Below are 14,302 nucleotides of genomic sequence, written 5' to 3'. Positions count from 1 at the left end.
GAGAATAACAGTCCCTGTGTATATTTTAAGGGACAGCAATCCCTGTGTACATTATGGAGAATAACAGTCCCTGTGTATATTTTAAGGGATAGCAATCCCTGTGTACATTATGGAGAATAACAGTCCCTGTGTATATTTTAAGGGATAGCAATCCCTGTGTACATTATGGAGAATAACAGTCGCTGTGTATATTTTAAGGGATAGCAATCAAAGAACAAAGAACAAAGAACAAAGAAAATTACAGCACAGGAACAGGCCCTTCGGCCCTCCAAGCCGACGCCGATCCAAATCCTCTATCTAAACCTGTCACCTATTTTCTAAGGTTCTGTATCTCTTTACTTCCTGCTCATTCATGTATCTGTCTAGATACATCTTAAAAGACGCTATCGTGCCTGTGTCTACCACCTCCGCTGGCAACGTATTCCAGGCACCCACCAGCCTCTGCGTAAAGAACTTTCCACGCATATCCCCCCTAAACTTTTCCCCTTTCACTTTGAACTCGTGTCCCCTAGTAATTGAATCCCCCACTCTGGGAAAAAGCTTCTTGCTATCCAACCTGTCTATACCTCTCATGATTTTGTACACCTCAATCAGGTCCCCCCTCAACCTCCGTCTTTCTAATGAAAATAATCCTAATCTACTCAACCTCTCTTCATAGCTAGCGCCCTCCATACCAGGCAACATCCTGGTGAACCTCCTCTGCACCCTCTCCAAAGCATCCACATCCTTTTGGTAATGTGGCGACCAGAACTGCACGCAGTATTCCAAATGTGGCCGAACCAAAGTCCTATACAACTGTAACATGACCTGCCAACTCTTTTACTCAATACCCCGTCCGATGAAGGAAAGCATGCCGTATGCCTTCTTGACCACTCTATTGACCTGCGTTGCCACCTTCAGGGAACAATGGACCTGAACACCCAAATCTCTCTGTACATCAATTTTCCCCAGGACTTTTCCATTTACTGTATAGTTCACTCTTGAATTGGATCTTCCAAAATGCATCACCTCGCATTTGCCCTGATTGAACTCCATCTGCCATTTCTCTGCCCAACTCTCCAGTCCATCTATATTCTGCTGTATTCTCTGACAGTCCCCTTCACTATCTGCTACTCCACCAATCTTAGTGTCGTCTGCAAACTTGCTAATCAGACCACCTATACTTTCCTCCAAATCATTTATGTATATTACAAACAACAGTGGTCCCAGCACGGATCCCTGTGGAACACCACTGGTCACACGTCTCCATTTTGGGAAAATCCCTTCCACTGCTACACTCTGTCTCCTGTTGCCCAGCCAGTTCTTTATCCATCTAGCTAGTACACCTTGGACCCCATGCGCCTTCACTTTCTCCATCAGCCTACCATGGGGAACCTTATCAAACGCCTTACTGAAGTCCATGTATATGACATCTACAGCCCTTCCCTCATCAATCCACTTTGTCACTTCCTCAAAGAATTCTATTAAGTTGGTAAGACATGACCTTCCCTGCACAAAACCATGTTGCCTATCACTGATAAGAGCATTTTCTTCCAAATGGGAATAGATCCTATCCCTCAGTATCTTCTCCAGCAGCTTCCCGACCACTGACGTCAGGCTCACCGGTCTATAATTACCTGGATTATCCCTGCTACCCTTCTTAAACAAGGGGACAACATTAGCAATTCTCCAGTCCTCCGGGACCTCACCCGTGTTTAAGGATGTTGCAAAGATATCTGTTAAGGACCCAACTATTTCCTCTCTCGCTTCCCTCAGTAACCTGGGATAGATCCCATCCGGACCTGGGGACTTGTCCACCTTAATGCCTTTTCGAATACCCAACACTTCCTCCCTCCTTATGCCGACTTGACCTAGAGTAATCAAACATCTGTCCCGAACCTCAACATCCGTCATGTCGCCCTCCTCGGTGAATACCGATGCAAAGTACTCATTTAGAATCTCACCCATTTTCTCTGACTCCACGCATAACTTTCCTCCTTTGTCCTTGAGTGGGCCAATACTTTCTCTAGTTACCCTCTTGCTCCTTATATATGAATAAAAGGCTTTGGGATTTTCCTTAACCCTGTTTGCTAAAGATATTTCATGACCCCTTTTAGCCCACTCAATTCCTCGTTTTAGATTGCGCCTACAATCCCGATATTCTTTCAAAGCTTCGTCTTTCTTAAACCGCCTAGACCTTATGTATGCTTCCTTTTTCCTCTTCGCTAGTCTCACAATTTCACCTGTCATCCATGGTTCCCTAATCTTGCCATTTCTACCCCTCATCTTCACAGGAACATGTCTCTCCTGCACGCTAATCAACCTCTCTTTAAAAGCCTCCCACATATCAAATGTGGATTTACCTTCAAACAGCTGCTCCCAATCTACATTCCCCAGCTCCTGCCGAATTTTGGTATGGTTGGCCTTCCCCCAATTTAGCACTCTTCCTTTAGGACCACTCTCGTCTTTGTCCATGAGTATTCTAAAACTTACGGAATTGTGATCACTATTCCCAAAGTCGTCACCTACTGAAACGTCAACCACCTGGCCCGGCTCATTCCCCAACACCAGGTCCAGTATGGCCCCTTCCCGAGTTGGACTATTTACATACTGCTCTAGAAAACCCTCCTGGATTCTCCTTACAAATTCTGCTCCATCTAGACCTCGAACACTAAGATAAACCCAGTCAATGTTGGGAAAATTAAAATCTCCTATCACCACCACCCTGTTGCTCCTACATCTTTCCATAATCTGTTTACATATTTGTACCTCTATCTCACGCTCGCTGTTGGGAGGCCTGTAGTACAGCCCCAACATTGTTACCGCACCCTTCCTATTTCTGAGTTCTGCCCATATTGCCTCACTGCTCGAGTCCTCCATAGTGCCTTCCTTCAGCACAGCTGTGATATCCTCTTTGACTAGTAATGCAACTCCTACACCCCTTTTACCTTCCTCTCTATCCCGCCGGTATCCTGGGATATTTAGTTGCCAATCATGCCCTTCCCTTAACCAAGTCTCAGTGATAGCAATAACATCATACTCCCAGGTACTAATCCAAGCCCTAAGTTCATCTGCCTTACCTATTACACTTCTTGCATTAAAACAAATACACCTCAGACCACCAGTCCCTTTGCTTTCATCATCTGCTCCCTGCCTACTCTTTCCCTTAGTCACGCTGACTTCATTATCTAGTTCCTTACAGGCTTTAGTTACTACATCCTTACTCTCCACTGACCTCCTTTGGTTCCCATCCCCCTGCCACATTAGTTTAAACCCTCCCCAACAGCGTTAGCAAAAGCACCCCCAAGGACATTGGTTCCAGTCCGGCCCAGGTGTAGACCGTCCAATTTGTAATAGTCTCACCTCCCCCAGAACCGGTACCAATGTCCCAAAAATCTGAACCCCTCCCTCCTGCACCATCTCTCAAGCCACGCATTCATCCTGACTATTCTTTCATTTCTACTCTGACTATCACGTGGCACTGGTAGCAATCCTGAGATTACTACCTCTGAGGTCCTACTTTTTAACTTGGCTCCTAACTCCCTAAATTCTGCTTGTAGGACTTCATCCCTTTTTTTTACCTATATCATTGGTGCCTATGTGCACAACGACAACTGGCTGTTCACCCTCCCCTTTCAGAATGTTCTGCAGCCGATCTGAGACATCCCTGACCCGTGCACCTGGGAGGCAACATACCATTCGGGAGTCTCGTTTTCGACCACAGAACCGCCTATCTACTCCCCTTACAATCGAATCCCCGATGACTATAGCCCTTCCACTCTTTTTCCCGCCCTTCTGAACAGCAGAGCCAGCCACGATGCCATGAACCTGACTACTGCTGCCTCCCCCTGGTGAGCCATCTCCCTCAACAGTATCCAAAACGGTATACCTGTGTACATTATGGAGAATAACAGTCCCTGTGTATATTTTAAGGTATAGCAATCCCTGTGTACATTATGGAGAATAGCTGCCCCTGTGTATATTATGGTGAATATGATGGGCTTTTTGCAGGACAATGTCAGACCCCGAAGTGTGTGGTGATTGTGGTCCAACCCCTGTCCTGTTTTTCAGTTGTGAATGGGGGAAAGCCGCGAAATATAATATTTTTAAAGCCTGCCACCAACTTGCAGCCTGATGCTGTTTTGAGAGGGCAGTAGAAACAGATTCAATAGTAACTTTGAAAAGATAATGGAATCAAAACTTGAAGGGAAAAAATTTGCAGGGTTATGGGGAAGGAGTAGGGGAGTGAGATTAATTGGATCGCTCTTTCAAAGAGCGGGTATGATGGTCTGAATGGTCTCCCTCTGAGCTAGTCTCCCTCTAGACAGATACATGAATGGGCAGGAAGTAAAGAGATACAGACCCTTAGAAAATAGGCGACAGGTTTAGATAGAGGATTTGGATCGGCGTAGGCTTGGAGGGCCGAAGGGCCTGTTCCTGTGCTGTAATTTACTTTGTTCTTTGTTCTTATATCATTCTATGATTCTATGACGTTAATGGTCACCTTTCCTAATATTTCCTTCTGAGGCTTGCTGTGACATTTCTCTGAACTAGGAGGCTCAATTCCATCCTTGCAGCACAAGTGAGACAAATCCACCGCCCCTAGCCCCCTCCCCGACCTCACGCTCTCGATGGTCCTTGTGTTTTCTGAGTGAGTCAGTGAAACAGATAACAGACAGCAGGCATGAAAAATGCTATTTTCTACCTCTTCTTTTGACACTTGTACTGAAAACCTTTGGTGTGTGTTATAACACTTTGAGGTGCACGTCAAAATGTGTTTGCTTCTGTGGCTTAATAGTTAAAGCGCAGCCGGGGTGGAACTCAGCTCCCTAAGTAGGGAGATAACAAGATAAAGTCAAACCTCCACCATCTAGAAGGACAGGGCATCAGCTGCATGGGAACACGACCACCACCCAAGCTCCCACTCCAAGTCACACACCATCCTGACGAGGGAATATATCACCACTAGATCACAATCCTGGAACTACCTCCAAGTCTCTTTGGACCTCCACTGATTCGAGCAGGGTTGGGTAGGGGTCGAAGGTCATGTGTGATCCTTTCTATCATGATCTGTACTCATTGTTCTTATCTGAAGAAAAAAATTCCTGTGAATTCCTGCCACAAAAGAGGAAACAAAGAAACCACCAGGAAATCTCGCTCTAACTTCACAATCCTACAATATCCATCTTGACCCCGAGAGGGAAGAGGTTCGAAGTGTTTAAAATTATGTAAGCTTCGGACAAATCGGATCCAAGTAAGGCCCCATCAACCCTCTCAGGTGGATGTAAAAAAATCCCACGGCACTGTTTGAAAAAGAGTCGGACAATTCTCCCCAGTGTGCTGCACAATATTTATCCCTCAACCAACCACATCAAAGCAGATTATCTGGGTCATTAACACATTGCTCTTTGTGGGATCATGCAGAATTTGCCTTCTGCGTTTCCGACATTACAACACTTCAATAATACTCCATGGCTGCAGAGTGCTCTGGAACATCCTGCGTTTGTGAAAGGCACTGTGGAAATATAAGTTCTTTCAGTCTTTCTGTCTCAGCGGGCTCAGGGACTGAGAATAAGTGTCATGTCACTGGGTTATCTCTCTGGTGAATCAAGAAACCACCGATTGCCTCTGTATATTGTCTGACAGGTATAGCACAAATAAACAGCCACCTATGGATCTGCCCAATCGAGGTGGGAAAAGGTTAGTTTCATACCTGTTTTAGTCTCCGCCATTTTGCTCTTCTGTTCTGGAACCATGTTTTCACCTGTGGAATAAACAAGAAAGTGCAAGAGATAAACTGAAAAGAAAAGCAAAGTGGTGGAGACAGGAGAACCTCCAAGCCACCTATTCAGGAGACAGTGTAGAGGGAGCTTTACTCCAGTGTCCAATGCATCCAGTACTGCCCTGGGAGTGTTTGATGGGACAAGGTAGAGGAAGCTTTACTCTGCATCTAACCCTGTGCTGTACCAGTGCTCGGAGTGTTTGATAGGGACGATGTAGATAGAACTTAACTCTGTATCTAACCCCCATTTTTTTTTATATATTTCATGTCGAGGGGGCCTTTATTCCTCAGGCCCCCTTGATATACATACTTACATTTTTAAAATAACTTTATTAAAAACAGAGAAATAAACCAAATCTCTAATTAAAATGCCATTCTTGGCGTCGACGATGCACTCCAGTCCCTGCGGTGTCCACTGGTCGCGGAAGGCCTCAAGCGTAACGGCGGACACCGCGTGCTCCTTCTCCAGGGACACCCAGGCGCGAACGTAACCGCGGAAGAGGGGCAGGCAATCGGGGAGGACGGATCCCCCCGACTGCCCGCAGCCTGGACCTGTGAATTGCCACCTTGGCCAGGCCCAGGAGCAGACCGACGAGGAGATCCTCCTCCCGGCCCATGCCCCTCCGCACCAGGTGCCCAAAGATCAGGAGCGTGGGACTGAAGTGCAGCCAGAACTTGAGGAGCAACCCCTTCAAATACTCAAAGAGGGGATGCAACCTTACACACTCCATATATACATGGAACACGGACTCATCCAGGCCGCAGAAAGTACAGGCGGCCTAGGGGTCCGTGAACCTACCTAAAAGTCTATTGCATGGGACTGCCCTGTGCAACACCCTCCACCCCAGGTCCCCGATGTAAAGGGGCAGGACTCCCGCATAGAGAGACCTCCATCGGGGTTTCCCCTTGCCGCCAGATGGCAACGCGGACCGCCAGGGCGTGTCCGGCCAGCTGACGAGGGCGAGGAAGTGAAGAGTGTGCAGGAGCAGGCCATACAGGAAACCCCTCCGTGCCAATTGGAATGGCACGGAGGGCTTTTCCGAGACGCGGCTCGGGTTGTGCTGGACCGGCTCCCGAGGAGGGATTCGGGGCCTGGGTCCGCTGAGCAGTTCCGGCCAAGCGGGAGTCAGCTCAGCCGGGAGCGCTCCGCTCTCCCGAGCCACCTCGCCACACGCAGTGAGGGGCGTCCCAGGGGCTTCAGCTACTCCTCCGCCCGCCGGTCCGTCCCCGGAGTCGGCCGCCCGGACAGCCGAGGTGCTCTCCTCCGCCGGCGGGGGAGCGCCCTGACTGGAGGCGACCATTTTCCAGACTCGGAATAGATCCTGGTAAAAGACAGGCAACTCCCTCAGAGAGGCACGGCTAACGGACTCCACCGGGAGCTGCGTGTCGTCTTGAAGGCAGTGACACTGGCGGAAAAAATACGTCGCCAGCGCACACCATCTAGGAGGATGCTCAATGTACAGGTATCTCTGCAGGGTCCGAAGGCAAAGAGTCACAGCCTGGGTGCGGATGCATACCAGCGACTGGCCGCCCTCCTCAATCGGGAGACTCAGGACCACAGCAGAGGCCCAGTGTTTCCTCTTGCCCCAGAAGAAATCGATGAGTTTCTTCTGGATCTTGTTGGCAAATACAGGGGGCGGGGCCAAAGTGACCAACCGGCACCACAGCATGGAGGCCACCAGTTGGTTTCTGACCAGCGTTCGGCCCCTGTAGGAAAGCACTTGGAGCAGTCCTGTCCAGCGCCCCAGCCGAGCGGTGACTTTCGCCTCCAATTCCTGCCAGTTTGCCGGCCAGGCTTCCTCAGCGGGGCTAAGGTGGACTCCCAGATAGAGGAGGTGCGTGGTGCTCCACGCAAAAGGTGTCATCTCCTCCGGCAGGCAGTCCACCCGCCACTGACCTACCAGGAGTCCAGAACATTTCTCCCAATTGATACTTGCGGAGGACGCGGCAGAAAAGGTCTGCTGGCAGTCGCGCATCCTCCGCAAGTCAACGGGATCTGTGACCGCGAGGAGCACGTTGTCGGTGTAAGCCGAGAGGACGACCCGCATGGCCAGCTCGCGCAGAGCCAATCCTGTCAACCTCCTGCGAAGCAGGCACAGGAAGGGCTCCACGCAGATGGTATACAATTGGCCGGACATGGGGCATCCCTGACGCACTCCTCTCCCAAAGTGAAGGGGCACGGTCAAGGAACCGTTAACTTTGACTAGACACACTGCGGCGGCGTATAAAAGTCAGACCCGGGCCATGAAATGCGGCCTGAGTCCGAAAGCGCGCAGAGTCCCGAAAAGGTATTCGTGATCCACCCTGTCGAACGCCTTCTCCTGATCGAGGGAGAGAAAGGTGACCGACTGACCAGTCCTCTGGGAAAGATGGATCAGGTCCCGGACCAGGTGTTTAGTTTAGTTTAGAGATACAGCACTGAAACAGGCCCTTCGGCCCACCGAGTCTGTGCCGACCATCAACCACCCATTTATACTAATCCTACACTAATTCCATATTCCTACCACATCCCCACCTGTTCCTATATTTCCCATCCACCTACCTATACTAGGGACAATTGCTAATGGCCAATTTACCTATCAACCTGCAAGTCTTTGGCATGTGGGAGGAAACCGGAGCACCCGGAGGAAACCCACGCAGACACAGGGAGAACTTGCAAACTCCACACAGGCAGTACCCAGAATTGAACCCGGGTCACTGGAGCTGTGAGGCTGCGGTGCTAACCACTGCGCCACTGTGCCACCCAGTTGTCCAGGTGGATGTTTTCCTGGATGGAGTGGCCCGGGACGTGTAGGACTGGTCGGGGTGGATCATGTGGACCAGCACGGAGCCCAAGCGGGTAGACATAGCCCAAGCAAAGATCTTATAATCCGTGCAGAGGAAGGAGACAGGACGCCAGTTTTTAAGCAGGCGGAGGTCGCCCCTCTTTGGCAGCAGGACGATGACCGCCCTGCGCCACGAGAGGGGCATCTCCCCGGTCGCCAGGCTTTCCCCCAGGACCCGCGCATAATCGTCCCGCAGGACGTCCCAGAACGCCCTGAGGAACTCCACAGTCAACCCATCCAGCTCTGGGGATTTGCCCCTTGAGAGCTGGTGGAGGGCGCCAGTCAGCTCCGCCAACCTGAGCGGAGCCTCCAATCCTTCGGCGCCCTCCGGGCTGACCTGCAGCAGGTCCTCCCACAAAACTCTGCGCACATCCTCGCTGGACGGATCCGGAGAGAACAACGCACTGTAATAAGTACGGACCAGGAGGCCCATTCCCTCCAGATCCGTGATGGAGGATCCGGCGCCGTCTAGCAGCTCGTTGAGCTGCTTACGGACCCCCCGCCATTTTTCCAGCGAGTAGAAGAAGGGTGAGGCGCGGTCCAAATCTTCCTGGATCTGGATCCTCAACCTCACGTACGCGCCTCGGGACCCGATGAGCTGCAGGTCCCTCAGCGCGCCCTTTTTCTCTTTGTACGCCTGCACAGGGCCGGGTCCACGACGGCATGACCGAGGCGGGACTCCAAGTCGAGCACATCCCTCTCAAGGCGCCCGATCTCGGCTTCCCGCCTCTTGGTCGACCCCTTCGCGTACTCCTGACAGAAGACGCGGATGTGAGTCTTGCCCACAGCCCACCATAGCCTCAAGGAGGGGAAGCCCCCCTGCTTCCTTCTCCAGTCGGCCCAGAATCGACAGAACAAGTCCCGAAATCGCTCCTCCTCCAGCAGCCGGTTGTTAAAGTGCCAGTACGCGGACCCAGCCCGCGTGCGGAGCGGAATGAACTCCGCTCACTCGAGGCGGTGGTCCGAGCACGGCACCAGCCGCATGGAGGCCGCCGAGACGCGGGAGACGTACGCCTGCGAAAAGTAGAGGCGGTCGATTCGCGACCCTCCTCCTCCAGACCTCCACGTGAAGGTGCTGGAGACGGGATGGAGATTCCGCCAGACGTCCACCAAGTTAAGGGAGCTGATCAGTCCCCTCAATTTCTCCACCGACGCTTGGCCACGCTGGGGACCGCAGCGATCCCCCACCTCGAGGGTGCAGTTAAAATCCCCCCTGAGGATGATGCACTCGCCACTATCGATGGAGCTCAAGAGAGCGGACACTTCTTCAAAGAAGCGCGCTTGCAACGCGCCGGGCCTGGGTGCATACATGTTCACAAATTGGAGCGGCACGCTACCCAGGCGAACGGCGAGGTGGAGCAAGCGGCCCGGCACTAGCTTCTTGACCCCCAAGATCTCCGGCTGAAAAATCGGGGCCAACAAGATAGCCACCCCACGAGAAATAGGGGTGAGGTGACTCATGTAGACCCCACCCTGCCACTCCAGGAGCCAGGTGGCTTTGTCACCCGGAACGGTGTGGGTTTCCTGCAGAAAGCTCACCGCATATCTCCCTTCCCTGAGGACAGAGAGATTGTGAAATCTGCGGTGAGCCCCCATGCTGCCGTTGATGTTGAGGCTGGCTATGGTTATCTTCATGTCAAAGGTACTTAAAACCCGTCACCAACACCTCACTGTGAGGAGGGAGTGGAAGTGCACCTGGCCCTCCACTCCCCCAGCAACCCATTGAGGAACACATTAAAACTGCGCCTCTCAACCAGTTTCACGCCCGCGCGCTTGCCTGCTATCTTAAGGGCGGCACGGACGGACTGGATGATCAGCGCCAGATTCAACCAACGGCTGAGGGCCAGCTGAACGTTATTGCGGCAACCCCTGCAAACCGCGAGGAAATCCCGGAGTTCCGCCGAGGGGATGAGAGGAGATTCGGTGGGAGGCACGAGGGATTCCACCACCTCACTGGCGATGGAATCAAGGTCATCCTCCGTGCCCCACACCGAATCCCCATCCTCCTCCGGGTCATCACCGCCAGCGGCCGACACATCCCCCACACACGGTGGGGCAGACGTCCCGGCCGCGCCAGCTGGTCCTGCCTCCATCACGATCCCACCCGTCAGGATCGATGGCGGAGGAGTCCTCTCTGGGTTTTACAATGAAACTAGAGCCTGTGGGCGCTAGCAGTTCAGGACCCCCCTCCACCTCTGTCCCCGGGCCAATGGGTGGTCCAGGGGAGACAGCAGTATGTAAATAGTCCAACTCGGGAAGGGGCCATACTGGACCTGGTGTTGGGGAATGAGCCCGGCCAGGTGGTTGAAGTTTCAGTAGGGGACTACTTTGGGAATAGTGATCACAATTCCGTAAGTTTTAGAATACTCATGGACAAAGACGAGAGTGGTCCTAAAGGAAGAGTGCTAAATTGGGGGAAGGCCAACTATACCAAAATTCGGCAGGAGCTGGGGAATGTAGATTGGGAGCAGCTGTTTGAAGGTAAATCCACATTTGATATGTGGGAGGTTTTTAAAGAGAGGTTGATTAGTGTGCAGGAGAGACATGTTCCTGTGAAAATGAAGGATAGAAATGGCAAGATTAGGGAACCATGTATGACAGGTGAAATTGTGAGACTAGCTGAGAGGAAAAAGGAAGCATACATAAGGTCTAGGAGGCTGAAGAAAGACGAAGCTTTGAAAGAATATCGGGAATCTGAAACGAGGAATTAAGAGGGCTAAAAGGGGTCATGAAATATCTTTAGCAAACAGGGTTAAGGAAAATCCCAAAGCCTTTTATTCATATATAAGGAGCAAGAGGGTAACTAGAGAAAGGATTGGCCCACTCAAGGACAAAGGAGGAAAGTTATGCGTGGAGTCAGAGAAAATGGGTGAGATTCTAAACGAGTACTTTGCATCGGTATTCACCGAGGAGAGGGACATGACGGATGTTGAGGTTCGGGACAGATGTTTGATTACTCTAGGTCAAGTCGGCATAAGGAGGGAGGAAGTGTTGGGTATTCTAAAAGGCATTAAGGTGGACAAGTCCCCAGGTCCGGATGGGATCTATCCCAGGTTACTGAGGGAAGCGAGAGAGGAAATAGCTGGGGCCTTAACAGATATCTTTGCAGCATCCTTAAACACGGGTGAGGTCCCGGAGGACTGGAGAATTGCTAATGTTGTCCCCTTGTTTAAGAAAGGTAGCAGGGAAAATCCAGGTAATTATAAACCGGTGAGCCTGACGTCAGTGGTCGGGAAGCTGCTGGAGAAGATACTGAGGGATAGGATCTATTCCCATTTGGAAGAAAATGGGCTTATCAGTGATAGGCAACATGGTTTTGTGCAGGGAAGATCATGTCTTACCAACTTAATAGAATTCTTTGAGGAAGTGACAAAGTTGATTGATGAGGGAAGGGCTGTAGATGTCATATACATGGACTTCAGAAAGGCATTTGATAAGGTTCCCCATGGTAGGCTGATGGAGAAAGTGAAGTCGCATGGGGTCCAGGGTGTACTAGCTAGATGAATAAAGAACTGGCTGGGCAACAGGAGACAGAGAGTAGCAGTGGAAGGGAGTTTCTCAAAATGGAGACGTGTGACCAGTGGTGTTCCACAGGGATCCATGCTGGGACCACTGATTTGGAGGAAAGTATAGGTGGTCTGATTAGCAAGTTTGCAGATGACACTAAGATTGGTGGAGTAGCAGATACTGAAGGGGACTGTCAGAGAATACAGTAGAATATAGATAGATTGGAGAGTTGGGCAAAGAAATGGCAGATGGAGTTCAGTCAGGGCAAATGCGAGGTGATGCATTTTGGAAGATCCAATTCAAGAGTGAACTATACAGTAAATGGAAAAGTCCTGGGGAAAATTGATGTACAGAGAGATTTGGGTGTTCAGGTCCATTGTTCCCTGAAGGTGACAACGCAGGTCAATAGAGTGGTCAAGAAGGCATACGGCATGCTTTCCTTCATCGGACGGGGTATTGAGTACAAGGGTTGGCAGGTCATGTTACAGTTGTATAAGACTTTGGTTCGGCCACATTTGGAATACTGCGTGCAGTTCTGGTCGCCACATTACCAAAAGGATGTAGATGCTTTGGAGAGGGTGCAGAGGAGGTTCACCAGGATGTTGCCTGGTATGGAGGGCACTAGCGATGAAGAGAGGTTGAGTAGATTAGTATTATTTTCATTAGAAAGACGGAGGTTGAGGGGGGACCTGATTGAGGTGTACAAAATCATGAGAGGTATAGACAGGGTGGATTGCAAGAAGCTTTTTCCCCCAGAGTGGGGGATTCAATTACTAGGGGTCACGAGTTCAAAGTGAGAGGGGAAAAGTTTAGGGGGGATATGCGTGGAAGGTTCTTTACGCAGAGGGTGGTGGGTGCCTGGAACGCGTTGCCAGCGGAGGTGGTAGACGCGGGCACGATAGCGTCTTTTAAGATGTATCTAGACAGATACATGAATGGGCAGGAAGTAAAGAGATACAGACCCTTAGAAAATAGGCATCATGTTTAGATAGAGGATCTGGATCGGCGCAGGCTTGGAGGGCCGAAGGGCCTGTTCCTGTGCTGTAATTTTCTTTGTTCTTTGTTCAACTCCGGAAATCCAGCCGGAGCCGAGACCGGAGGCGGAGAGAGGAGGCCATCTCCTGCTCCGCCAGCACCCACAGGCCCAGCAGATGGGGCAGCATTCTCAGTTATAACCGGGTCGGGTGTCTCCTGGTTGGTGATGGACTCCGGCTGGGAGGGCTGACCCACTGGGGCTTCGCCTTCCCCTTCACTCAGGGCACCCGACCCAGTAGCAGAATGGGCGGTGTCCTCAGGCTCCCCCACCACAAGCAGGGCCCCACTTACTCCTTCAGGAGGGGCCTCATGTACCGGGGCCTTCCGCTCCCCTCCATCCTGAGGAATAGGGAGCTCCTGCCCGGACTTTGTAGCTTTGGTGGTGGCGGTAGGGGAAACCTGGGGACCCGAAACAGGACACAGCTCCCCTCCAACAGATGGGCCCTGCGCCTCAGGGCCCCTCGTTACGTCTGTGGAGGGGTGCCTTCTCCTCTTTTTTCCACTAGGGCGCAGAGGCTCACAGACCTCCATGTCATCAGAGGCCTCCGCCTCCGCACCCTCCTTCTTTTTAGTCACCCTGGGCCTGAGCCCAGCCCTGGGACAGGTGGATTCCATGAGAACGGGCTTTGGGCTGAGCTCAGGCTCGGGTTGTTTCAATGTGTCCAGGGGACGCGCCTCTTGATGTTTCTTTTGCCTCCACGTCTTCCTTCCACTCGGACGGGCACTCCCCTCCTCGCTGGAGGCTGTGAATACCACAGCCTCTGGAACCGACTGAGCAGTGTCTGTTGGATGTGTGGGAGGAGTGGGAGGAAGTGCTGTGGAACCACCCTGGGCTGCCGAGGTGGAGCTGGCGGCCGGGAGGTTGGGGCAGTTCTTACTAACATGCCCCATCCCCTTGCAGATGTGGCACCGCGCCCCATCCGAGGTCCAAAAGACGTGGTAGGCCGTCCCCTGGAACTCCACATTAAATTGGCCCTCCGTGTCCTCCTCCCACGCCAGCTGCATAAATAACTGGCGGCGTAAGGAGTAGACATGTTGGAGACTGTGCTCCTGGAGACCAAGCCGGACTGGGGTGATCCCCGACCTCACCTCCCCCAGATGGTGCAGGTGGGGGAGGAGGAGCTCACTGGGAATGAACGGTGGGACGTTGAACAACATTATCCGATGCGCAGTG

At 51.7% G+C, this 14,302-nt stretch overlaps 1 protein-coding gene across 1 annotated transcript in view; it reads right to left on the bottom strand.

Moving 5' to 3' along the window:
* The window catches only part of LOC137367776 (hematopoietically-expressed homeobox protein hhex-like), a 68,367-nt gene that overhangs the window by 28,183 nt on the left and 25,882 nt on the right, over positions 1-14,302 (bottom strand). The window contains exon 3 of the mRNA XM_068028671.1: positions 5,693-5,743. Coding sequence (XP_067884772.1) covers positions 5,693-5,743 — 51 coding nt within the window. The remainder of the gene's footprint in view (positions 1-5,692; positions 5,744-14,302) is intronic.

Source organism: Heterodontus francisci, chromosome 1 (genome assembly GCF_036365525.1).
Source record: "Heterodontus francisci isolate sHetFra1 chromosome 1, sHetFra1.hap1, whole genome shotgun sequence".
NCBI classification, from domain to species: Eukaryota; Metazoa; Chordata; class Chondrichthyes; order Heterodontiformes; family Heterodontidae; genus Heterodontus; species Heterodontus francisci.
The sequence above is the reverse complement of the archived record's forward strand: the minus strand, read 5'-3'. Positions and strand labels throughout refer to the sequence as shown.